The sequence below is a fragment of the Anabrus simplex genome, chromosome 4, assembly GCF_040414725.1.
Source record: "Anabrus simplex isolate iqAnaSimp1 chromosome 4, ASM4041472v1, whole genome shotgun sequence".
Classification (NCBI taxonomy): domain Eukaryota; kingdom Metazoa; phylum Arthropoda; class Insecta; order Orthoptera; family Tettigoniidae; genus Anabrus; species Anabrus simplex.
This window is the reverse complement of record NC_090268.1, coordinates 19,476,119-19,503,971: the sequence shown is the minus strand read 5'-3', so window position 1 is coordinate 19,503,971 and position 27,853 is coordinate 19,476,119. Positions and strand designations below refer to the sequence as shown.

The following is a 27,853-nucleotide window of genomic DNA, read 5'->3' as shown; positions in this document are numbered from 1 at the left end:
CACAAGAGGTTGTCAGTTCGATGCTCAACGTAGGCATTGGAGGCCTACAGTGTCAGAAGGAAGATCCAGTGCCTTTTACGTGTTTTACTTGCATATCATGTACCATGTATGTGTTTTTTTTGTGTCATGTGTTGTTGTACATAAGGTCAGTGGTGGTTCTGTCCATCAGCTCGACGATGCCTAGAATAGCGAGGGTCGGTTCGATCCCAGGTGTTGTATCATATGTGTGTATTTTCATTTTTTTGCCATTTCATTGGGAAATCTAGGTCTTTATTATAATAGGGATTGCTCAGACGTGTGGTCGGACGCATGTTAGTTTTATGTGTTAGTGATAATATAGCCTCAGTGTTATGATAAAATTTCCATTCGCTATATGTCACGATACATCGCTTCGCGATAACGTACTCGTTTCTATCACGTATAACGGACTGAGGTCCACAAACAACCTACAACAAGCATTTGTAAATGTTAATGTAATTCATTAGGGTAATTTAATGCATCATTTCCCATTATCATTAAGGTTCAATAAACCGGTTTGTGAGTCAAATATTTTAATTCGAAGGTGTTCTCATTTTTAGTTATATGCCCCGCTTCTCCTCCCTTGTACGCCTCTAAGCTTACTTTAGTTCAGCGCCTATTTATTTCTTACTTCTTGACCTGTTAGCGACCCTGTAGATCTCATGCCGGTGCCAGTTAGGTAGGGGCGGGTGCAATACGTATAGATCATTATTCTGATGAAACTTCACTTTTGGAAAAATATTGGTTAGATCCCTTTTTGGCGCATTGCTTCAATTGTTCTCACAGCTTTGATATTGATATGAATTACTCTGTTTTGTGCAGAGAATTTGGTGACCTTCATTCAGATGCCATTGAAGAACCTTGGTATGTAAGTGCAATTCTACAGCACAAGATTGATCCAGACTCCTTTGCTTTCTCTGTACCATTTGATGCAGGTAGGTACAAACTCTGACCATTGCACTTGAACAAAGAGAACTGTTAAATCTGAATATGTGAATACTTACTGTAATTTTCTTTATTTACATTTTTTTCCTTACAATTGGCTTTCCATTGCACTGACACAGATAGGTCTTATGGCAATGATGGGATAGGAAAGGACTAGGAGTTAGAAGGAAGCAGCGCCAGCATTTGCCTTTAACCCACTCGACTTATTCACGCGAGCATTGGCAGGGCTTCTGCTCAAATGATGAGACGTTCATGCGACGCGCTGAATTGTATGTACTAGCTTATATTTTGACCACTCCTGCAAGGTTGAACTGGTATGAATGGGATGGGAAAGTGGCTTGTTTGCAGCTCTCCTTCCAAGAACTTGTACTGTTATTTATTGCCTAACTGTAGCTTCTGAAAGCAGAAACATTTCATCAAGTGTCTGTCAGTCTCCTAGCCGTGGCTCTGGCCGTAGTATAGGCAAGTTACAGTAATGCTATTACTGAGTTAATTGAAAGTGTTTTAGACAGCGATTCAGAGGACAGTGATGGCGATTAAGATAATATTGCAGAACAGGCTTTAAGGCAAACTGACAATTCATTTTATATGAGAGACTGTGAAATTATACCTAAAGCCCTGCACGTAAAAGCAAAAGAGAGTGACTGGGTGTGGGTTAGTAATAGTTATAACTAGGGAAAGGATTTTAAGGTGGAAAGTATGGTCAGAAAAGGGGCAAAAAAAGCTTCTGAAAATACATACAAGAAGGGGCAAAAAAAAAGGAGTTGATGAAATCATTTTATTAAGTGTTAAAGCAGTTATATGAACTTTATTTACAACATTTACTCGGTTCTAGTAATTAATGATTATGTTATACTGGATTACACACAATATTTCAAAGTTTTTGACAGTTAGTCTCTGGCGCTTTGAGCTCAGTAGATCCTTATATAGCGAGAAACTCCTCTCGACATCTACAGAAACCAATGGAACATATCTTATAAACACTCGTAACGGGAGTTCAGTCAAAGTTGCAAACGTTTCCACATGTGGATTGTTCTTCAAATTAGAATTTATCTTTGGCAAATCTATCGGGGTTGTCCCTAACTTCTTCCACTGTTCCTCCTCCATATTCATTCTTAACCTTTGACATGATTTTGTGTTGTGAAAAATACGCTCTGGTTCGAACTGGTAAAACACTAACATGGCCAACAAGACAACAGACAGCAGAGAGATGGAACCGTTAAATTCATGCCAGCACTAACTGAACTGTTGCAGCAGCATTGTTTAAATTTGTCCTCGGAAACTCCAGGCACTAAAAGCCATACACCAATATTTTTCTAGTGATAACCAGTCTGTTATGCATAATTTACAGGTTCTTGAGGGGTATCAGGAGACTGAGAGACAAATACAGTAAAAACCTTGTTAAGACATTTCTGCTGGGGACAAGGAAAAAGAATATGTTAAGCGAGAAAATGTAGTACTGAATGCATGAATAATTTTTATGACATGGCATTTTACTGATCAAAAATTAGATGTTGGTTTTTCTGGCGTTTGCTCTATTAACCAGCGTTTTGTCTTAGGTCTGACACTAGACTCGTCAGAGTGGGATGTGTCAGACCCTACCCACTGATACTGGGTGTATGCAGGTGAACTTATCAGAAGCCTATTTAAGAGGCACAGTCTGATAACTGCATACGGGAGATAACAACATGTCTTGAAGAAAATCTGAAAATCAACTATAGGAATAAAAACATTTTCATTTTTACAGACAGCCAAGCAGCCATTAAGACTCTAGAGGCAGTATGGATAATATCCAGAATTGTCTAGTATTGCCACTCACTTCTCCTGAAGCTCTCAAAGTACAACATTGTCAAAATAATATGGGTACCAGGGCATGCAGGATTAGAAGGAAATGAAAAGGCAGATAAACTGGCCAGGAAAGGGGCAGAAACACATTTTGTAGGCCCAGAACTTGTATGCCAGTTTTCCTATGGACAAGCCTGACACTACATAGGAAAATGGGTACAGAAGAAACAAATGGAAAACTGGAAAAATACTCCAGGATACAGGTTTGCAAAGGAACTGATAAAAGGACCAAACAAGAAGCATACAAAAGAACTGCTGAAACTCAGCAGAAAAAATATAAGAGGGGTAGTAGGCCTGTTGATAGGACACTGCCATCTGAAAAAACACCTACATAGAATTGGAGTAATAAGAGACAATATATATAGGAAAGGAAATGAAGCAGAAGAATCAGCTGACACACACTTTTCGAATGTGAGGCACTGGGTAGAATCAGACTCTCCACTCTAGGACTACCAGGTGAAGAGAGAGAAAAAATCCAAGAATACCCAATAAGAACAACCTGCAGCTTTGTGAAGGGAGCAGGTATATCTAGGTGGGAATGAAGGGGAAAAAAGGTAGCAAAAGATCTTAGAGGTCGACGCTAATTAGGAACTAATATTTAGAGGCCCCATGAAGAAAAGAAGGAGAAGAAGATGATGATGATGAAAATGTGTGGAAAACATTAGGATGAAATTAAGACCTTCTTTTCCCTCTGCATTCTGATGTCCCAGGTTAATAACCCTTGCATCGAATATGTTTTAGCAAAGATGAATGTATTGAGGCACCTAATTTTTCGTGAGACCGTAAGTAGTGTGATGTGACCCTACAGACACCTGAATGTTTTGAGGTTCATTCATTCCTTATAATTATAGACTGTTATGCCTTTAAGCGTTCAGTCTGCAAGCCTCTATGAATTTACTAAACGTCGCCACAACCCTCAGTTTGCAACTAGTGTTGTGGCCTCATTTAGTTCTATACCTCTTATCTTTAAATCGTTAGAAACTGAGTCTAACCATTGTCGTCTTGGTCTACCTCTACTTCTCTTACCCTCCATAACAGAGTCCATTATTCTCCTAGGTAATCTATCCTCCTCCATTCGCCTCACATGTCCCCACCACTGAAGCCGGTTTATGCGTACAGCTTCATCCATCGAGTTCATTCCTAAATTAGCCTTTATCTCCTCATTCCAAGTACATTCCTGCCATTGTTCCCACCTGTTTGTACCAGCAATCGTTCTTGCTACTTTCATGTCGGTTACTTCTAACTTATGAATAAGATATCCTGAGTCCACCCAGCTTTTGCTCCCGTAAAGCAAAGTTGGTTTGAAAACAGACCAATGTAAAGATAGTTTCGTCTGGGAGCTCACTTCCTTCTTACAGAATACTGTTGATCGCAACTGCGAGCACACTGCATTAGCTTTACGACACCTTAATTCAATCTCACTTACTATATTACCATCCTGGGAGAACACACAACCTAAATACTTGAAATTATCGACCTGTTCTAGCTTTGTATTACCAATCTGACATTCAATTCTGTTGAATTTCTTACCTACTGACATCAATTTAGTCTTCGAGAGGCTAATTTTCATACCATACTCATTGCACCTATTTTCCAGTTCCAAGATATTAGACTGCAGGCTTTCGGCACAATCTGCTATTAAGACCCAGTCGTCAGCATAGGCCAGACTGCTTACTACATTTCCACCTAACTGAATCCCTCCTTGCCATTTTATACCCTTCAGCAGATGAACCATGTAAACTACGAACATCAAAGGTGAAAGATTACAGCCTTGTCTAACCCCTGTAAGTACCCTGAACCAAGAACTCATTCTACCATCAATTCTCACTGAAGCCCAATTGTCAACATAAATGCCTTTGATTGATTTTAATAATGTTCCTTTAATTCCATAGTCCCCCAGTATAGCGAACATCTTTTCCCTTAGTACCCTGTTGTATGCTTTCTCTAGATCTACGAAACATAAACACAACTGCCTATTCCTCTCGTAGCATACTGAAAATCTGATCCTGACAGCCTCTCTGTGGTCCAAAACCACACTGGCTTTCATCCAACTTCCTCTCAACGACTGATCGCACCCTCCCTTCCGAGATGCCAGTGAATACTTTGCCTGGTATACTAATCAATGAGATACCTCGATAGTTGTTGCAATCCTTCCTGTTCCCTTGCTTATAGATAGGTGCAATTACTGCTTTGTCCAATCTGAAGGTACCTCACCAACACTCCATGCTAATTGTTGTGATTATTTGGACTCGGAAGACGGCGATGAATTGTGTATGTAAAGTATTTATTCAATTGTTTGCTTTGGTTTCTCCTCTGTATGTGAATTTTGGAATTGTTTAATTTGCTTGAAGTCGATATGATTTTGAAATTATTTGATTGTCATTGTAATTCTGGTGCATCCTGTACCACACGCGCCACATAGGCGTGGGAGATTTCCGGTTTCGTAAAGTTGCATCAATTTCGTAATTTCTAGAGGCTTCCTAAATGTTCTTTGTCAGCACTATTTTTTCTGCGCTCCTATTGGAAAAAATAAAAGGAAATGTGATTGGTAGGTGAAGGAAAACATCGTACGCTCATTGGCCGTGGTAAGATTTCATAATTTCCGGGGAGAAGCGTTGTCGCTGGAGCCTTGCTCTGCGAGGGCGTCTTTTCTGTTTGACCACTGAAGGGAGCGGTCACCTTCCAAGGTACGGGTCTTCTTGGCCCCACCATCCGGTAAGCACCGATTATTTTCTTTTTTAACTTTTCAGGTATTCAGTTTCAGATGTAGTGTTTCATTTAATTCATCTTGCCGGAGCGTACCCGTGTTTCCTTCTGCTTCCAAATGTTATCATTATGACTTAGCCGTTTCGGTAAGTCACCTCACTTTGATAAGAGATAGTTCCCGTTTGTTGTTTTGTAGATTAAATGTTATACGCCTTTCGAAGTAATCTTTATAAGTAAATTTTTTTTTTCTCGGGACTATCTCATTCATTCCGCTTCATCGTGGATTATTCATCTTTAGGTCGGGTACCCTTTCTCAGAAGTGTTTTTGAGGGGGCTACCCACCGAAGATGCTCTGCTCCATGATTATACGTAAATATTTTTCTCCTTAGATGTATCTCTTCACTTTAGTTTAACGTTACCTTCCTTTTTTTTATTTCAAACTGTTTTGGGTTTTTAAAGGTAACGCCACGACAGTGGAACGTCATGTGTGATGTTCCGGTGTAAAAGAAATTTAATAACTAAATGCTACCCTCATGTAAACTGTAAATTGTAATCGTTGTTGAAATTATGCCGTCAGAATTTTAATGATATATTGGCTATTGTTTTATATATGAAATTGAATCTAAATTGTTAAGTAAAGTTTAGGATTACATTGACTTCGCTTCTTCAGTATTACCAATACCTTCCACCGCCTGGATATGGTTCCCAGACGCTTCCCGGTTATCCTTTCTTAATAGTCATGTTGGTTAAACTGTTTGTTTATTTCCTGTGATTAATGTGCTTGCAAATTTAGTTTCGTACATGTTGACATGCCTAGTGTACAGTACTTTTAGTGAAAGCATTACGGTAGCAAACATTTTCTCTTCATTAAACCTATTAATTGTAACCTTACCCTTTGGAGAGTTACAGCGCTGTAACCAGATATGCCAATGACGCCAGTCGTGCTAGGCTGTGCGCAGTCACCCAGTTTGAACTGTAATGTTGAGGCTGAAGACAGCGGCCGCGTCGTCAGTCACATCAACAGCAAGAACTTGTGGTGCTACAGTGTAAATAAAACAGAAAAACCAAGAACTCAATTCAAAAGATGTCTCTTATTTTGTGTTAAATTCTTTTTCAGTGAACGTTTCATTTTTTTAAAGAAAATAATTTCAGTGTGGTGTTTTATGAACATAAGAACAAAAAAAAGAAAATTTTTTAAAAATCTCTTTAGTGTATATTTTACGTGGTTTCTGTTTCAACGAACATTCTTATATGTCCTTTGTTTTCAGTGACACTTTTCCTTTGTTTTTCAGCGTTTTATTTTAAGGTGTTTTGTTATTTTCTAAACTATGCTGTAACTGAACTGCTAAAGTTGTGATCAAAATTTTTATTTTTGGAGCGGTGCTCCAAATTAAAGGGGGGGAGTATGTTGTGATTATTTGGACTCGGAAGACGGCGATGAATTGTGTATGTAAAGTATTTATTCAATTGTTTGTTTTGGTTTCTCCTCTGTATGTGAATTTTGGAATTGTTTAATTTGCTTGAAGTCGATATGATTTTGAAATTATTTGATTGTCATTGTAATTCTGGTGCATCCTGTACCACACGCGCCACATCGGCGTGGGAGATTTCCGGTTTCGTAAAGTTGCATCAATTTCGTAATTTCTAGAGGCTTCCTAAATGTTCTTTGTCAGCACTATTTTTTCTGCGCTCCTATTGGAGAAAATAAAAGGAAATGTGATTGGTAGGTGAAGGAAAACATCGTACGCTCATTGGCCGTGGTAAGATTTCATAATTTCCGGGGAGAAGCGTTGTCGCTGGAGCCTTGCTCTGCGAGGGCGTCTTTTCAGTTTGACCACTGAAGGGAGCGGTCACCTTCCAAGGTACGGGTCTTCTTGGCCCCACCATCCGGTAAGCACCGATTATTTTCTTTTTTAACTTTTCAGGTATTCAGTTTCAGATGTAGTGTTTCATTTAATTCATCTTGCCGGAGCGTACCCGTGTTTCCTTCTGCTTCCAAATGTTATCATTATGACTTAGCCGTTTCGGTAAGTCACCTCACTTTGTTAAGAGATAGTTCCCGTTTGTTGTTTTGTAGATTAAATGTTATACGCCTTTCGAAGTAATCTTTATAAGTAAATTTTTTTTTCTCGGGACTATCTCATTCATTCCGCTTCATCGTGGATTATTCATCTTTAGGTCGGGTACCCTTTCTCAGAAGTGTTTTTGAGGGGGCTACCCACCGAAGATGCTCTGCTCCATGATTATACGTAAATATTTTTCTCCTTAGATGTATCTCTTCACTTTAGTTTAACGTTACCTTCCTTTTTTTTATTTCAAACTGTTTTGGGTTTTTAAAGGTAACGCCACGACAGTGGAACGTCATGTGTGATGTTCCGGTGTAAAAGAAATTTAATAACTAAATGCTACCCTCATGTAAACTGTAAATTGTAATCGTTGTTGAAATTATGCCGTCAGAATTTTAATGATATATTGGCTATTGTTTTATATATGAAATTGAATCTAAATTGTTAAGTAAAGTTTAGGATTACATTGACTTCGCTTCTTCAGTATTACCAATACCTTCCACCGCCTGGATATGGTTCCCAGACGCTTCCCGGTTATCCTTTCTTAATAGTCATGTTGGTTAAACTGTTTGTTTATTTCCTGTGATTAATGTGCTTGCAAATTTAGTTTCGTACATGTTGACATGCCTAGTGTACAGTACTTTTAGTGAAAGCATTACGGTAGCAAACATTTTCTCTTCATTAAACCTATTAATTGTAACCTTACCCTTTGGAGAGGTTGCACTAATCTTACTTCTCTATGAAGCCATTTCATCCCTGCCTTCCCACTATACTTCACCATTTCGGGTCGAATTTCATCTATTCCTGGTGCTTTATGACAATGGAGTTTATTTACCATCCTTTTCACTTCCTCAGGTGTAGTTTCAATAACATCATTTTCCTCCTCCCCATTAGGTTGGCTGTTCACAACACCACCAGGAAGATTTCCTTTGACGTTGAAAAGATGTTCAAAATATTCCCTCCACCTCTCCAGTGATTCTCTGGGATCTATTATTTCACCTAAATTACTCAAAACATCATTCATTTTCTTTTTCCCTCCCTTCCTAAGATTCTTTATTACTGTCCAGAAAGGTTTCCCTGCTGCTTGACCTAGCCTTTCCAGGTTATTACCAAAATCTTCCCACGACTCTTTTTTGGATTCAACAACTATTTGTTTCACTCTGTTTCTTTCATCTACATACAAATCCCTGTCTGCCTCGGCCCTTGTTTGGAGCCATTTCTGATAAGCCTTCTTTTTACGTTTACAAGCTGCTCTCACTTCATCATTCCACCAAGATGTTTGCCTTTTCCCATCTTTAGACCCAGTTGTTTCTAGGCATTCCCTTGCTGTTTCTACTATAGCATCCTTGTACGCCACCCATTCACTTTCTACATCCGTAACCTGCTTACTGTCCACTGTTCGAAATTTCTCACTAATCATATCCATGTACTTCTAATTTCCTCGTCCTGGAGATTTTCTACCCTTATTCCTTTACAGGCAGATTTTACTTTCTCTACCCTAGGCCTAGAGAGACTTCTTTCACTACAGATCAGATAGTGGTCTGTATCATCGAAAAATCCCCAGAAAACTTGTACATTCCTAACAGATTTCCTGAATTTGAAGTTGGTTAAGATATTATCTATTATGGATCTGGTACCCCTAGCCTCCAATGTGTAGCGGTGAATAGCCTTATGCTTAAAGAATGTATTCGTAACTGCTAAACCCATAATAGCACAGAAGTCCAGCATATGCTTCCCTTTCCCATTAGCTTTCATATCTTCCTCACATTTACCTATCACCCTTTTGTATCCTTCAGTTCTCACATTAAAATCGCCCATTAGCACTATTCTATCCTTGCTGTTGACCCTGACCACGATGTCACTCAATGCTTCATAAAACTTGTCAACTTCATCCTCATCTGCACCCTCACATGGTGAATACACAGAGACAATTCTAGTCCTAATTCCTCCAACTGACAAATCTACCCACATCATTCGCTCATTTACGTGGCTAACAGAAACTATGTTGTGTGCAATGGTATTCCTGATAAAGAGCCCTACCCCAGACTCTGCCCTTTCCTTTCTAACACCCATCAAGTACACTTTATAATCTCCTATTTCTTCCTCGTTATCTCCCCTTACCCAAATATCACTTACTCCTAGCACATCCAGATGCATCCTCTTTGATGACTCAGCCAGTTCTACTTTCTTTCTTCCTTCCATAACCCCCATTAATATAGATAGCTCCCCATCAAATTCCATTTCATTCGCCAAGTTGTTTCCAAGGAGTCCCTCGCGTGTCAAATGGGAGTGGGACTCCGTTACTCCCATAGGTCCGAAGCCTGCTTAAAATGTTCTGAGGTTTTGAGGTTTACTACACAAAATATTTGTTGAGTGAAATTATTATGAATGCTTCACTGTAAACTATTCATGGATATTCTGGTTGTAGTTCAATTTAGGGCATTTATTTCAGTGCATTGCACAGTAGTTCTGACCAGATGGCTTACTCATGTTGAGGGCAATATAAATCTGTTTCCTAAGCAAGCGTATGGAGCCATTGAACCTGAAGTGATTGGGTTAACAAAAATTGAATTCAGAACTGTAAAAATCTAAAATACTATAAAGAAATTTAATAGCTTAATCCAGTTACGTTTTACAGACATGAAATCACATCTAAACCATTCTTCAGAAGAAGAGTTTATTATTCTTTATATGGTAATCTTTTCCTTCACATTTCAGCCTGTACTCAAGAGATTTATGAAAATTCTTTAAAAAGAGAAACAAGTTATTTACATTTACTCTGCTACTGATATATGAAAATTACCGGGCGAGTTGGCCGTGCGCGCAGAGGCGCGCGGCTGTGAGCTTGCATCCGGGAGATAGTAGGTTTGAATCCCACTATCGGCAGCCCTGAAAATGGTTTTCCGTGGTTTCCCATTTTCACACCAGGCAAATGCTGGGGCTGCACCTTAATTAAGGCCACGGCCGCTTCCTTCCAACTCCTAGGCCTTTCCTATCCCATCGTTGCCATAAGACCTATCTGTGTCGGTGCGACGTAAAGCCCATAGATATATTAAAATTCAATTAATTCCAATTTACATCCTTTCATTTAGACTAATATTAGGACTTGGTATGTATTATGGTTATCAAAAACCAGTAATATTTTGTATCATGGGCCACACTGAGTAACTTAGATGTTCATAATTAGGGCTCGTAAGTTGGGGAAAAATCTTTTTTTATTGAGTGTCAGAAGATGAAGCCTCAACATTATATATGTTCATTCTGGATCATTGTAGGCCAGAAAATGGTGACTTTTATTTGTTCTTTCTTTGGTGTTTTTTGGCTTTTTGGTCCTTTTTAGCCTGTTTTTAGGACTTAACAGCTTTTTTTCCAACTTTCTCCTTCTTTTCTTCTCAATTAGAATTATCATTAGTTCATCCATTATCTCTTAAACATCTTTTCTCTAGTAAACACATAATAAATACATTTGAACCGTATCTGGAAAAAGATAAAATGAAATGAAATGAAAAATGAAACTAGTGCTTCAAGAAACCAGGGGTATCAAATTATGTGCAAGATCAGTGAAATACTGAAAGGAGAAAATTTTGATGTGAGTGTTTTTGAATAGGAAGATCTTGCTTGTTTCAAGTATGAACCCTTAACATCTGTTGATGTGCAGACAAGTTTTGCAATGTGCTGTCTGAAAACCGATGACCTTTTACACCCAAGAACCTGGAGATGACTATTGTGATACACTGCAAAGCTAAATGAGGTAAAGTTTCCAAATTCCAATTTCTGCAACCCTAGTGTGGTTAAGCCAAATATGATTACCAAACCAAAACTAAACCCCATAGTGCAACAGCCCCAAAGGACCATGGCCTACCAAGTGACTGCTGCTCAGCCCAAATGCCTGTAGATTATGAGGTGTCATGTGGTCAGCACGACGGATCCTCTCGGCCATTATTCTTGGCTATCTAGACTGGGGTCACCTTCTCACCATCAGATAGCTCCTCAATTCTAATCTCGTAGGCTGAGTGGACCTCAAACCAGCCCTCAGATGCAGGTAAAAATCCCTGACCTGGCCGGGAATCGAACCGGAGGCGTCCGGGTAAGAGGCAGGCACGCTACCCCTACACCACGGGGCTGGCCAAATATGATTACAGTTATACTAATTTCAGTTTCTTTCTCCAGGATATCCATCGCGGGTTCGGTGAATTCATTCTAGGTGGAAAAAATATTTTGTTCTAAATTCTGAAAGTACTTTTTTAAACAAACACAAAATTACTTTTATGAAAATTGTGTTAGTCTAAAAATACATAATATCTGAAAGAAGTATTTCACTTATACATTTTTGCACTGTATGATGCATATCACCAGAATTTTGCATTTTTTAAACATTATATTCCTTCATTAAATATGTCATTAAAACTAAAATTATGAATGAACTTGGATCGCATTCTTACATCCTTTTTTGCCAGTTTTTAGGTCCTTCTTTTGAATGATTTTAGATCTTTTTGTAAGTCTCTTTTAGGCAGTTTATAGTTCTTCAACTTCTGAGCCCTGCTCATAACACTGGCTTTCTGAGCACAGGTTGGCAGGTCAGACCTGTTGTAATTTAGATACTCAGTTATGCTAGCCTTGTGTTATTAGTTTTATTGGCATGCAAGTTGTTGTTGTTGAGGTACTATTAATATTAATAATTGTAATTTCTTTTTTTACTGACCTTGATAGCGGCAGTCGCTTAAGTGCAGCTAGTATCCAGTATTTGGGAGATAGTGTGTTCTGACGCAAATGTAATAAACTGATATAACTTGAAAACAATATTCTCTCACCCATGGTAAATAATGCAAGTATCGAGCTTGAATAATGTAATGTATGGGTATGAAGTGTTTATATCCATTAATCATCTTCATCATCATCATCAACAAGCCTCCTCCACTCCTTTCTGTCCTTCCACTTTCCATGCTCCATTACTTCCACCACATCCTATCCAGCTTCTCTAATGTCCTTCCAAATCTGATCCCTCCACCTTCTTCTCGGTCTTCCAACTGGTCTCTTTCCCTTAACTTCTCTTTCCAATTACCTTCTTGCTACCTGTTCCTTTCCCATCTGTTTTGCATGTCGAACCATCTCAGTCTTGCTTTCTGTATCTTCTGTACTAACAGTTCTATAGTTAGCTCTTCTCTGATTTTAATATTTTGAATTCTATCTCTTCTTGTCTTTTTAACTGATGTTCTTAAAAATTTCATTTCTACTGCTTGGATCTTACTATCTTGTCTCTTATTAGTTAAAACCCTTTATAGCTCAAAATTCTACGATAGATGTAATTAAATATTTTTTGCAGTTTTTAGCTCCTTTGAAGGTCCTTTTGGACAAAACATGGTTTTCAAAATTTTGGATGGTCAATTCCAACAAATATTTGAAGTGGGACAAATATGTCCCACCAAATGTGACATAGGTATTGTTGTATTTTACGAGTTTTAAATAGTTTGGGAATAGTTTTCAAATAAGCAGTGTAACATATCATACTTTCAAAATAAATTTATTACCAGTAAAAAAAAAAAAGCTGTAAAATAAGAAAGAAAATCATAAAATACTAAGTATCATCAAAGAAAACTGACTTCAATTTGCAAACAAGGATGTGAAGCAAAATTTGTCTAGCAAATGGAACATTGCTATAAAATACCCTTATACTAGTAATACAGAGTCTACAATTGCAAAGTTACAAAGCACTTTTCTTCTTAGTAATAGGCTAGCAAAGTTTAAAATACACCTGGTCCTTGATAGTGAGGCATCTTACTGATTATGAAAATGTGCAAAGCATGGGATGGCACACAAGGGTACATTGCAGGCTTTGCATGATATTTTAGTTTTCTTCTGTTTCTCTTTTGTGCTGCACATTCTGCACCTCCTTCTTGTCTCAGATTGCTTGGGAACATGGTTGCCTACATTTTGGAGTCCAACTTTATCAGGAACCCTACATGACTAAGCTTTTTGCATACCATAAACCGAGATTTTACTCCCCTTTTCTTCCTGGATGAGTGGCCATCAATGACACAACGGAACCACTTGCATGCAACAGGGAAGAATTGCCACTTGATAGGGTTTCGTTATCTTAGGAATCGTCCAATCATCTCTTTCGACATCAGAAGAAGTTGGCTCAGCTGGCAAGCCATGCAGGTAGTGCAAACTGTCTTCCTCCCGCAATCTCTGAAAGACAAGCAATTTGTATAAATTTCTTGAAATATATCATACTCGCCTGAATACTATTCTTAGTTAATTAATAATAAGTAAATGGCATTTCTAAAAGAAAATACATTAGGAAACATAGCCTGTTTAGAAAGTAAACACCATCAAGTTAGCATTTGTTTTCGTCTACCAGGTCACTATAGTACGTATTTGTTATGTTTATGAATGAGTAAAAATACTACTTGATTTGTATGCATAAATATAACAACAAAATTAACATATGTGTACTAAATAAAGAAGTTTTGTGATAATATTTGCTCAATTACAGTACGAATTTTGAGGTTAGGGAAAGAAGTCCATTCACATTGAGGTTAGTGTTCCACATAAGGAACGCTTGAAAAAACTGCCGTTGAAATTATTTATATAACACTTGATTAACAAACTCTGGTTCATTTTACTTCAGAAACATTATTCAACATAGTGATATTGAATATACTCCAACGAGCTAGAAAGAGCTCGTTGATATACTCACTTCATCCATGATGAACGCAGAATAATAACCAATCAGGCTCTGCCACCATGATCTACAGTGAATGTTCGTATATAACATCCATGTGCCATCATTATACAAGTCTTCCAGTAGATAGCAGCACCAGCTTCATGTGTTCCAGATAGATCCCAAAGAGTCTATGAAAGAAATACGGAAGTGTTCCACATATGTCCCACGAAGCTATAAAGGGTTACCAGCATTTGTAGTCCGTATGTTACAATTGGTATAAAATACTATTTATATAATGTTAATTTCGTTCTCTTGGGTACTTGGTCATCCCATAAAAGCTCTCTGACTTGATGATAAAATGTTGTACCTTTACTTAGTCTGTTATTAATTTTCAGCATTGATTTCATTACTTCCATTAATGCTATGCAGATATGTAAATTGTTCTGCATTCTCTAACCGTCTAAGTTCACTTGGATTCTCTTTTTCTCTTTTCCACAGTGCATGACTGCAGTTTTCTTTTTACTAAATACCATTCCAAACTCCTTCAGATTTTCATTCCAACTGTCCAGTCTTCTTTGTACTTCCTTTTCTCCCTTTCCCCAAATCACCACATCATCTGCAAATACCAAAGCATTCATTTCAATACTACTGATACTCTGTTTTACATGTTTTATGATTGCATCCATCAATATAATAAACAATAATGGTGACAGTGCTTTTCTTTGCTTGAGACCTTTTTCTGTACAAAATGTTTCAGAGTCACCACTCCCCACTTGTACACTGCTTTTATTATTTACGTAGTTGAATGATCGCAGTGTTTGTGGGGTTATGTCATGAAACATGTACTGTATATAGACATTTATATGAGTTCAGTTAATGTAAATACCTGTAAATTAATATTATATAATTTATTATTACCTGTATATTATGTGTAATCCGCTACAGAATTGTGAAACACACAGTGACATCCAGAATGGCTCTAGATCAGACGAGATGATGGTAGAATATTGTGTACATTATAATCATGTTGTTAGGCACTCAAGAATTTACGAGAAGGTATTTTTGTAACGTATCTTTCTAGAAGCCTGGCCAGGCACCTATATAAAGAGGTGGTCTTGTCGGTAGAGACATGTTATTGTTTAGTAGGAGTTTCACTGGTGAACGCGTGTTGTGGTAAGGCTGACATGCTGAAGTAGGCAGTTGGTAGTCATCCGTTACAATTGTGTTTCAAGGTTGTAATCTCTACGTGCTGTGATAGGCAATTGTTAAAATGGCAGCTTGTTTATGTTCTCGGAGTGAAGTGTTTTGTCTGTGATACAGTGATTAAGGTTATGTGTGTTTAATTTGTGAATAATTGTAAATAAATCCATGTACGCAAGTTGACAGCATTTTGTGTGCATCACTGTGGTTATATCAGTTCGAACCCCATTGTCGGCAGCGATGGTTTTCTGTGGTTTCCCATTTTCACACCAGTCCTAGCCCTTGTCCATCATCATTATAAGACTTATGTGTGTCGGTGCAACATAAAGCAATTCGTTAAAAGAAATTTTTTTTTCATATCAGTGGTTTACTGAATCATCAAGTGGGTAATCTTCATGTAGTATATTGCGAACATTCTCTAAATCTCCTAGATCCCTTCCTAAAAATCAGTCATAAACTATGGGTGAGTAGAGCTTGAGAAAGGGAAAGGATCATTTATTCACCTTAAGTGATTAAAGTTCAATGGAGACAGCACTCTGGTTCATCTCCTACTACTATGTACTATTGTCTCCAAAATAAAATCTTCTCAAATGCATTGTTCATCCCAATCTTCTTTAGCTATACTTCTTAATACTGTTCTGTTCAATTTGTCTGCATTTCCTTCTTTAATTTTATGTAGCTATTGTTATTTTACTTTTAACAATGAAGTGCTTCTCACAATGCATAGAATATGATGACTGAATTATTGCACATTTTTCTAGGGATTGTAATTGTTACAAGTTCAGTATGGAATGCAACTTATCAGTTAATAAAGTACTGTTTATTACCAATTGTAGGTACTAGAGATGACTCGGTAGTTACAGCAAGTCACGCTGTGTACCCTCGTGATGGTGGTTTGGAGGCACCAGCGGTTGTGATTGGTCTTCAGCTTCAACATTCTGCATTACATTCCAGGTTTATGAGTATTACATCTAAAATGAATGTGAGTAAAACTACATGACGCAGTCTTTCAGTATGCTCCAAATGTGCTGATTTCTTCATTTCCACTTCCCCATGTTTACTTCATTCCTGTGACTGAATGAGCACTGAGCATAAATTTCACCACTTTGTTCTCATCTCACCAACTGTACAGAAGGTGATCTATGTAGACAGTGAACAGTAAGGGTGAAAAATTACCTGTGGCAACTCATGTGTTCATGTGAAGGAGAGGCCAGGGATTTAAAAAAAATGTAATGCACATACGCATTAGTTGTAACAAATTGGAGTTGAACTCCATGCTAATAACTTAACGTGCAATGCTACCTACACTATATTTAACACTTCATGTTTAATATTTCAGTTTGACATGGTCTTTTTATTTATTTACACTGTTTACACCCACATTGGAGCACCAAAATCAAGCTTATACAATAAAACCTTCAAAAAATAAGTTAATTTTTTAACACTTGGTAATTTCTTCTTTTCCCGAAACTTATTCATTCTAGATGATCTTGCAGCCCGTTCATCTGCTGATATAACATACTGCTTATGTTTTGATGTTTTCAGTGATAGTTTTGTACATTTGTTGTTTAAAATCTTCTTCTCTTCTCTAATTTCAATTTGCTCTGTAGTAATTTTCAATTCATCCAAATCCATTTGTATTTCTTTAAACCAAGTGTTTTTTGTTTTACTATTCCAAAAGAAATCAAAAAGCTGTTTAAGGTGTATAAAATTAGCCAAACTATATATGTGTCCAAAAAAAAATGCAATCTTCTGTTTTCTCATCTTATCGATATTTGATTCACTTTCCTTGTAAATTACTGAATTGGGTAAAAGTCTCCACTTGCCATCAACCTGATGTATTTTATTAATAATTGCCTGGAGAATTCTTCTATCCACTTCATGCAGTTTGTCTGTTGTTGCTTGGGTATTTAGTTTGAATAATGTTTCACTTGCTTCTGGTTTGTTGACAGAGTTATAATGGTGAAATTTAGCATTGATTGAAAGAGACTGTTTTTTGTGACTCGGCCATGTAATTTGTTGTGTTTAGAGTTCTATTATCTATGGATGCTTTTTCATTAGCATTCCAAGTCTTTACTTACAAAGAATTACAATGTACTCACATTCACTTCATCATACCACATTTCCATTTTCTGAAGTTTGTGAAGGATCCCCTTTTCAGTTGATACTGGGGCTAATGCTAATAGACGATCCTGAGACATAGAGTTTTAAAATGTGTCTTAACACATTTCATGCAGGAGAAACTTCTTTCCACAGAAGCACTTGTGGCTGGGTTTGTTGTAAAAAAAAAAAAATCTGAAAGCCTCTGGGAGAATTTCATTAAATTTGTTTTGAATCATTTGTTTTATTAAGCTACCCAAATTTAAACCATGAAATGTTTCTCCATGCAGCGGAAAATATACAGTTTCAAGTTCAGTTTTTAACTTATATTTGTTAAACAACTTTCCATACTTCTGTATCATTGAATTGAGCACTTCCAATGGAAACTTCTGACCATATACTGGTACTCCTAAATTGAGTGGTATCACCTAATTAAGAAATGGTCGTTTTTCACATCTTGCCTTGTATATTAAGTTATTAGCATCTTGAAAATAATTCAAATTAGGTTTTAATGTTGTCCAGTATTTTGTATTATAGTTATCGAAATCGACTTTCAACCTATTAGGTCGTGGGATGTGGCAATCTAATACAGTCGAAGTCGAGAAGATCAAATAGGATAGATGAAAGTGAGGAACCTGGCACAAGTAAGTGGAAGCAATGTCAGGACTCAGCTAAGGGCCCCACCGTTGGCAACCCATGCTCCCAAATTGAGAGCCTGTGGGGCAAGGGCTATAGAGAAGAAGCAGCAGGGCCAAGGATCCTGGACAAAATGACTGCACAAAAACTTCTAAATTCTGAATATATTTCATAAGCAATTTTTTCTTCTTTGTTTCTCTTTTCAGAAAACAACATCATCAGTTAACAAAAAGGATAAATATTTAGAAAAGAGCTTCTATTATGTAAGTAGTTTTACAGTTTCGTTAATGACCAGGGAGCACAGACTGCCAATTCATTTGACTTATTAGCCTTTACCATTGTGCCCGTTCGCACGTCCACGACAGATTACAAAATGGCGCCGACCGAAGGTATGGGCCTTGTAATCTAAAACAAGCAAGGAATAGTTACCTGCTATGATGTCTCAAAGGGCCATATACTTCACGGAATGGTCATGTATTCGAGTAAAACGGACAGAGGACGGTCTACAGTATTGTTTTCAAAAAAATAGAAAAAACATTATTATTAAATAATCTTCATCTTGAATTTTCACGACATCGAGAGCGGACGCAATTACCGTCATCGGATATTTCTTTTGGAGAAGCAAAGGATTGCATAAGAGAAAAGAAAGAATACAACGATTGAATAAGAATAAAATATAAGTCTTCGCCTGAATTCAAAATCAGTTGAGACGAGAATAAATGTACTGAAGTCGTTACGTAAGAAATTGCGGATACGACGAAGATACGAAGAAAAATAAAAATTAATTAAATTAAGGATAAACGACGTCAGAGAAGAATATTAAAATGGCAGTATATTGCATTATTATCTTCAACATTGAGACTGTCAAGAAGATGATCAAGATGATGTGCTAAATTCACATGATGGACCGACCTGGGAACAATTCATCTTACCATACGACCTGGAAATGACGAGGAAGGCGACGGGTAACCATCCGACCGAGCCATGACGTAGGAAGGCGACAGGTAACCAGATTGTACTACCAGAACGAAGGAGCGGATGACGTTCCAGATGTCTAACCTGTGACCGAACCGAAGACCCATCTACATCCAATGGGAATGGAACAGCTGGACCAGGGACAACCATGAGCGAGCTAAGTCATTCATAACATTTCATTGCATAATTTTTGGTTTGCTTACACATGTACCTTAGGTATGTGCTGATGGCAATTGTAGGCCGATAATATAGCAATGCAAGTGATGATTACCAACAAAATGTGAGATAATTAAGTTCGAAGTTATGATTTAGTAATATGGCAATAGTTTTTGCTATATCGACCTGAACATTTGAAAGAAGCGTGAGGTTTGTAGAGAAATATGAAACAGCTGATTGAAATGACATACTGGGAGATTATAGAGATTTCATTGAAGTAATGCATGAAGTTGACGTCACATATGGTTGTGCGCGGTGTAGAAAGAAACATGGAATTACGCATTTGTTTGGTTCATAGAAAGGGCATTGAACTTCGTATGTAAGTTATGAGAATCTGCGACTTGTTAATATTATTAAGAATCTGTGTGGTATTTTATCGTAGTCGTCAAGTTAGAAAACACGATATATTTTTATGGAGGCTACGGTGTTTATAATAGATTGATGTTGTGATGAGTATATGAATATAGTAATTGAATGGAAGTTTCGAGTTATGTATAGTGATTTGAGAAGGTTTTACGCGATGCAGGACCTTCGTGTACCTGCAAGTTAAGTTATACCACACTACAAGTGAATTATATGATTTATTTGCGTAAGAGTGCCCACACCGCAGGAGCTACATATGCCAAGGTACGAACTGGATTTTATTAGTATAAATGTATGCTCGTGACGTAATTCTATTTCAGAGTAGATGACTTGTTATGAACATTAGAATTATACGACTTTGAATAGCTGTAGTTAACCAGAAGCATTATTAACCGATATATATGAGATTATGTTTTCCAAACCTCACAGCTTAGCGCTTCCATGTTAATTGCAAGAGAGTAAAGTAGCTTGCATTGTGGTTGAATGTTATTGAAAGATAACTAATAAAAGGGACATTGAACCTATTAGGGCATGTGTGAGAAAGCCGAAGATTAAGCTAAAGTTAGATAGATAGCTAGATTGGTTAATTTTCTCCGTTTTGAACATACATTTCTTTAACGAACTTCAGCTAGGGAAAGGCTAGAGTAGGAGCCGTATTTAACTGGCACTAGGAAAGAATGCCTTAGTTCGTAAGGAGTTTCAATGCACAACGAGATCGTTGCAACAAAATCATGTCTTCTGATTTTATTAAAACCTAACTTAATATATTCAGTTCTATTTTTCGATTTCCTATAATTCACTCAGAACTACTTAAACGCATTCCAATTAATTCACACTTAATTTATTAATCTATTTGTGATGCATTGCGGCTAGATATTGTATCCAAGTGAGACGGTTTATATAAGACTAAAGAAAGTGAACTTTCGGAACGAGTTAATTGTGTCGATGTTATACTTACATTTCAAGTACGAGGTGGACCTCAGATGTGTCCAGTGATCTCTTGTAAATGAGCAAATATTGAACTTCAATTTCACAAAGGAACTGATCATTTTAAATAATTTAAATACTGGATATTATTTCATTTTATTATACGAGCCAGCGCTGACTCATTTTCATTACGTATTTTCAGTTAATTTGAATAATGCGTTGCATTATATGAAATTAGTTATTAATATTTTATTAATAAATATCTTGATATTTTTCTAATTGCTGGTGTCATGAGTTCTTTAATTACTGTCTAGATTGTAAGTTAACTACTAGCTAAGTAAGGTACCGTACAATTAAGTGTTTATTTAACCATGGCTAGTTTCTTTCGAGGTCAAACTCTGATAAGGTTGCCGGCGATGATTATCATTATGTCGTGAGTAACGATAGGTATCACCCGTGAATTGGAATTCTCTTGGACTCACGTAAAGCGAATTCTACAGTAGGATTACATGTCCTACTTGCCATAAATAAACCCTGAGGTATCCGCTGAGCGACTCCATTCGTAAAACTAAGCTACCCAATGACGAGTTAGAAAATGGCGGTATCGGGCAAAGAATGTTTAACCCGGAGCAGTTGCACCATCATAAGACAAATCTTTGGGTATGTACACTAGCATAACCGTGTGATACAGTATAATTTACAGTGCTTGCCAAAATCGAACTTCCAACCTTCAAGACCCTTAGGACGTGGAACCCTCATCACAGTACCTCCTTATCCTTAGTACATTCCCAGAGGGAAATGATGAACCTTAACAGCTTAACAACTTTTACACCATTAGACATGTTCTGCCCTTATTTAACAGAGAAGCAACAGAACAATGTTTGGATCAGAATGATCCAGAAAAAACAGCAGCAGAAGTCAACAATAATTTAAAGAAAATGTTCAATAGAAAAGGCCAAAAACAAATATAAGAGGATGCTGAACACACTCAAGCAATCCTATTAATGACTACATGGTGTGCACAAAGTCCGTATACCACTATATTAAATTAAATTAAATTAAACTCAAACTGCCATGATCTAATACATCTGTGTGTGTCCCTCCATGGTCTCTGCACAGCTGAATATGCTGCCATGTTCTGATGCTCATATTAAGCAACATCCTTGGGATCAATGTCTGGAAAGCTTCACGCACCACATTTTTCAGATTATTAATTCCAATATACCGCTGCTTCCTCACCTGTTCCTTGATGTAACCCCAGAGTGTGTTATTGGGTGTTGTTAGATCAGGGTTCTTTGGTGACCATGGAAGAGGAGCTGGATCCAGCGGTTCCCAAAGACTGCGTTCAGATATTATTGAACAGCCACTGCGAAGTGAGCTAGCACCCCATTGTGTTGAAACCAAATGATGTCTAAAATTCCCACATTTTGTAGCTGGGGGATGTGCCATTCATTAATCCTCTGGGGGTAACTGTTCTCATTAAGAGAACGGTGGAATAAATATGGGCCAAACAGATGTGTCCGTGTCATTCCAGTCCAGATCATGATGTGAGGTGGGTTTCATTTGATTTCTTGAAAAAAAAAATGTGGATTTTTTTTCCCCCTCAAAAGTAAACATTGTGACTACAGGAGCTGTGATAAATCACACTTTCTTCAGTGAACATGACTTCTGCCTTCTGAGCCATTGTTTGGAAATGTTGCAGCATACGACCACAAGCATTAACACATCTCTCCAAATCATCATCTGATAATTCACTGACACTCAAAGGGCACCAACCCCTCATTTTCAGATCCAGTTTGATGTGTTTCCTCATGGTTGATTCTGGTATCCCCAACTCTGACACGTTTCCATATGGATTTGACTGGAGACGTCAGCACAAAGTTCAAGTCTGGTGGATGGTTCTTCCACCACTCAGTGCATTACGAACACTACCTGTCAAAAAGACTTTCTTTCCCACACTAATAACATCTTCTTTGTCGGTGCTGCTTTCACAAACTGCACAACAAAATCGTCTCTCACATTTTTATTTGATTTGCCACTAATTTTAAGCTCATGAATCCACACAGCGGCCAACAAATGTTTCTCAGCCATTCTTTCAATATCTTGGCACCAACTGCTGTCAACAATTGAAGTTGATAACAATACATATCTGACAATAGAAGTAGATAAATAAATAATGAGTAAGGGTATACAGTGTGCACTCTGTACAATAAAAGTTAATGTGGCAGAAGGCTTGGTGACACAGAGGATAAGCCATACTACCATACTACATAGACCAGAAAGGTTAATAACTGAAAAGCAAGAAGGAAAATAATTCAATTTGGAAAGCTTTGTCACAATAACATGAAGTTAACAAGGGAAACTAGGGTCACGCTCATGCTTTCTCATGACATGACATCTGCTCAGATGGCTACACTCATTGCAAGGAAATCTACAGTCCTAAATTTTACAAAACTTAATTAAAGCCTACATTAAAATAAATAACTGTGGCTCAACCTCAATCATTACATGATAGAGGGGAATGCTGGTATCTTTCCACACCAAACGCATGTAAGTTTGTATGATATGATAAGTTTTTAGCCACCTACCTTAGATGTTGCACCACTTCACCTGTGAGGTAAAACCTGATCAAGATAGATTTATAAAGTCCAAGATCACTCTTATTTATAGGGGTGAGCTGGACTACAATTGGTTGACTTGAATTTGAAATTAAAATTGGGGCAACTCAAACCAGAAGAAATAAGCTAGTGAGTACCAACCCCTAACTGTTACAATACTCCACTAAAGAAAGTTCATTCGTAGTCCCTAGGTGGCACCCCAAACCAAAGTAGTGACATCTGTTAACAATCTTAAAAATTATGTGGTTTTTTGAAAGTTCAACCTGTCTCCACAAGACTTCCCCATACTCAAGCATTTAAGGAATTGCCTATCACTAAGGAAAGGCCTTACAGTTGACATCGTCATCGTCATCATCATCATCATCATCATCATCACCACCTTCTTCTTCTTCTTCCCATTAAGGCCTGCTAGGAACCATGTGCCAATTTCAGTTCCTCAGCCTTTAATGTTTCCTCTTGCTTTCTTTCCAGTACTCCTTCACTCTTCTCTGTGTTTCTTCTTTCTCTCCTCAGACTTTATACAAGTTTTCTTGACTTAAAATAAAGAAATAAATATGCTATCTGGATTAAAGCCACTTAAAAAATAATTATTTAACATAGCAAAGCTTTCCACCAAATTACATTGGCCTTCATCAGGACACGTGAAAGTCTGCCTCCAGCAGTGAGCGAAGAAATTCTTCAAACTTTCACATTCCTTCGAAGAATTTCTTTGCTCACTGTCAGAAGCAGACCTTCACATGCGCTGATGAAGGCCAATGCCTTTGAAGAATTTCTTTGCTCACTGTCAGAGGCAGACTTCCACATAACCTGATGAAGGCCAATGCCTTCGCAGAATTTCTTTGCTCACAGTTGGAAGCAGACCTTCACTTGCCCTGATGAAAGTCAATGTAATTTGGTGGAAAGTTTGGCTGTATTAAATATATATAAGTGACTTTAATCCAATTAGCATATTTATTTCTTTATTTTAATACAATGAGCCACAAAAACCTACATTCCTTCTTGACTTCAAGTTGTTGTGGATATTTTCTCTCAAAGGTATTTGAATTACTTATGGTTATTATTTATTTATTTATTTATTTATTTATTTATTTATTTATTTATTTATTTATTTATTTATTTCAGTGCCAAGGTTGCCAAGATTCTTGTGCATCTGACCAGCTAGACTGCTTCGTACTTGACCACAATGGTTATGTTGTTATCTCAGAGAACCATAATGACACAGGCCAGTTTTTTGGTGAGATTGAAGGCGCAGGAGCTGTCATGGAGGCCATGATGAATGCTGATATCTACAGAAAAATAAGAATGTACGATTACCAGGCCTTGTGCTTTGATGAAATACCAAAGACTGCCAGCGCTGCTGATATTTTGTGGACTGTAAGTCAGTGGTTGCGAACTATGCACTCTTTCAAACTTTCAAACTCTAACCACAAATATTTATACTTTTTAAATTAGCCTCACTGACATAAAAATATATTCGTTCTTTAGGAAAAGAAATAAGTTATAACTCATCCAGTCTTAAGTGAACTTGTATGACATACAGTAAATTCATTAGCTTGAAAATGCCAGACATGTGTGATCCCAAACTAAGACCACTTAAAAATTAAATCACCAACCATGCCAGTTACTGTATTTCTTCGAATCCAAGACGGTTCTGAATGCAAGATGACCCACCACTTTTTCCTTCAAAAAATTAAATCAGGCTCAAAAAGTGTTTTGTGAAATCATATGAATGCATTTCTTGTACAGTATGCATTAAGAGACTATCTTTGTCTTCATGCTAACACCAAACATTAACTTTAGTTATGCAATATTTTTTTGCGGCTGCACAATTATTCTTTATTTCCGTGGGTTTAATAACAATTAACTTAAAACTGGCATCATAATATCAAAGAGAAGCCGTTGAAAATTTGCCCGCAATACCTGTTCCAGGCATCTCTACAATACGACCATCCATCAGGAAAATATACCTGCTGTCTATAAAATTGTTACTTTTACTCAGCGTTAGGTACAACCGGCTGCCGCTAGAAGCAGTCTCACTTGCCGGGTTCAGGCCAACTTCAATGGCTAGCAATGCACGTATAGGCCTAATGAAGTCATGGATGTTGAAGGTTAATGAACGAGTTTATTCTGCCGTTGTATGGCCATTCCGCCCTTGTGTTTTACACACACAATTCTTGTACAGTACACATTTTTTAAACTATCTTTGTCTTCACACTAACGCCAAATATTGGCTTTAGTTAGGCCTATGCTGTAGTTTGTTGTGCCTACACAATTATTCTTCATTTGCATGTTTACTAACTGTTAACTTAAAATTGGCATCATAATATGAACAAGAACCCGTTGAAAATTTGCCAGCAATACCTGTTCCACGTATCTTTACAATACTACCAATATAGTTGGTCCATTATTGGACATAAATTTTCCAGCTAACTCATTCCTGTTTGCCAGCATTTTGCCCCAGTGTGCTAAGTTGGGCTTGTCAGTTGGTAAATAGCACACACACCAAGATGCATGGCTAGTGCATGGCCAACTCATCAGGTCCATTGACTGTTGCTTGGATTCAGGGTGAAATAGGATACCCATGTTTCATCTCCTGTGACAATTCTACTCAACTCCCTTCTTGGGAATAATGAGTCAAAAATGTGGGGGAACTGGCCAGTCTCTTTCATTTGTGGTCTTCTGTGAGGAGTTTGGGTACCCATCAAGAGCACAATTTCCTGAACTTCAGCTTTTCAAACATAATTTTGTACAGTACTTCAGGAAAATCCATTGAGAGTGATTATCGTGAATCTTCTGTCCTCATGAATTTTTATGTCAATTGCAGTCACCAAATCTTCTGTGATCATAAATGGTCGTCCTGAGCATTCTTCGTCATGATAATTTTCACAGCCACTTTTGAACTCCCTTATACATTTTCACATTTTACCTTCGCTCATTGCATTATCATATACACCTCACAAAGCTGACAATGAATGTCTGCAGCCGACATGTTTCTTGCACTCAAAAAGCATGTTACAGACCATATCTCACACACAGTGCATGATTCAAAAATCTTGAACATTTTAAAGATGCACAGCTCAGCATACAGGTTAGCTACACAGCTGCAACTGACACTGGCTTGTTTGCAAAGGATGCCAGGAGGTAGTTCAAATACTTGTTGTGGCGTGTGCGCTTATTACAGGATTATTAAAAGAAAGGGCCCTTGTTTAAAAAACACACTTCGTAATAGTGTTGGCTGAAAAAGAGTTTTATATATTCTCATATTTAGGTCTTCCTTAAGAATAACAGCCGAGAGGATTCATCATGCTGACCACACGACACCTCGTAATCCGCACGCCTTCAGGCTGAGCAGTGGTCGCTTGGTAGGCCAAGGCCCTTCAAGGGCTGTAGTGCCATGGGGTTTGGTTTTGGTTTAAGGTTTCCTTATCTACCTTTGCTTAGCTATTGTCCTACTAAACTGACCGTACATTTTATTTGCATTCAGGATTTATTTGTTCACTTCTGCATCAGGTGTGCCATCCGAGGTTATAATTGTTCCAGGTACTCAAATCTGGTAAACATTTCAAACCTCATTCTGTCCTTCCGAATATCTAGTTACTCATATGATTCTCATGTTTTGATGATCATCCCATGAACTCTGATGGTCTTTGCGCATTCACCCACCATCATCTGCAGATCTCCTTGATTTCAAGCAATAAGGATATTATCAGTATACACAAGCAGCTGAATGAACATTGGATTTAACCTGAAATTTTCCATCTTGCATTGCACAGGTCCATGAGGACAATAAATATTAGATTTTATGTGTGTCCAACCCCTATACCTTTTCTCTGTGGGATTGGGTGTGAAATGAGATGAATCTTAGCAAGTTTGTATGCCCGGATGCCCTGGTTGACGTCAACCTGATCAGACAGTAAATGAGATGAAATTAACCTGCATGTGCTTGCACAGACGGCAGATTGGCCGCATTTTTGTATTATGTCGCACATTTGCCAGAGTGTTGAGAAAGGCCAAGGAGGGGCAGGTATTCTTTAGTTAGTCATATTGTCACTAGCTGGAATTCGATTTCAGCCTGTCCGCCACTCCCTGCCATCTCAGTACAGTCCACAAGGTGACAGTGACGGCCAAGCTGCCGTCTTGCAAGCGGCAATTATTTTTCCATCCCTTAACAGAAGATGTAAGTCGACTGGGCGAGTTGGCCGTGCGGTTAGGAGCACGCAGCTGTGAGCTCGCATCTGGGAGATAGTGGGTTCGAACCCCACTGTTGGCAGCCCTGAAGATGGTTTTCCGTGGTTTCCCATTTTCACACCAGGCAAATGCTGGGGCTGTACCTTAATTAAGGCCATGGCTGCTTCCTTCCTATTTCTAGGCCTTTCCTGTCCCACCATCGCCATAAGACCTATTTGTGTCGGTGTGACGTAAAGCAACCAGCAAAAAAAACTAGTGTGGCAAAAAGTCTTTCCTGTTAATTTTTCCATTGAAATATAGCTTTTTTCTTTATTTTGCCAGAAAATGTTAAAGATGAGTTACAATCCTAGTTACCTACTATTTTGTCCAGGGCTCAATGATAC

At 37.8% G+C, this 27,853-nt stretch overlaps 1 protein-coding gene and 1 long non-coding RNA gene across 4 annotated transcripts in view; one reads left to right on the top strand and one right to left on the bottom strand.

The window, feature by feature from the left end:
* The window catches only part of Ca-Ma2d (Ca[2+] channel Muscle-specific alpha2/delta subunit), a 318,622-nt gene that overhangs the window by 229,757 nt on the left and 61,012 nt on the right, over positions 1-27,853 (top strand). For all 3 annotated transcript variants that reach the window (XM_067145019.2, XM_067145020.2, XM_067145018.2), the window contains 3 exons: positions 841-953; positions 16,284-16,429; positions 24,405-24,656. In XM_067145019.2, coding sequence (XP_067001120.2) covers positions 841-953; positions 16,284-16,429; positions 24,405-24,656 — 511 coding nt within the window. The remainder of the gene's footprint in view (positions 1-840; positions 954-16,283; positions 16,430-24,404; positions 24,657-27,853) is intronic.
* Positions 13,121-27,853, bottom strand: part of LOC137500400 (uncharacterized) — a 38,235-nt gene continuing 23,502 nt past the window's right edge. Inside the window, exons 2-3 of the long non-coding RNA XR_011018021.1 lie at positions 14,281-14,863; positions 13,121-13,769 (exon numbers count right to left, since the gene is read on the bottom strand). This is a non-coding gene — a long non-coding RNA (uncharacterized lncRNA). The remainder of the gene's footprint in view (positions 13,770-14,280; positions 14,864-27,853) is intronic.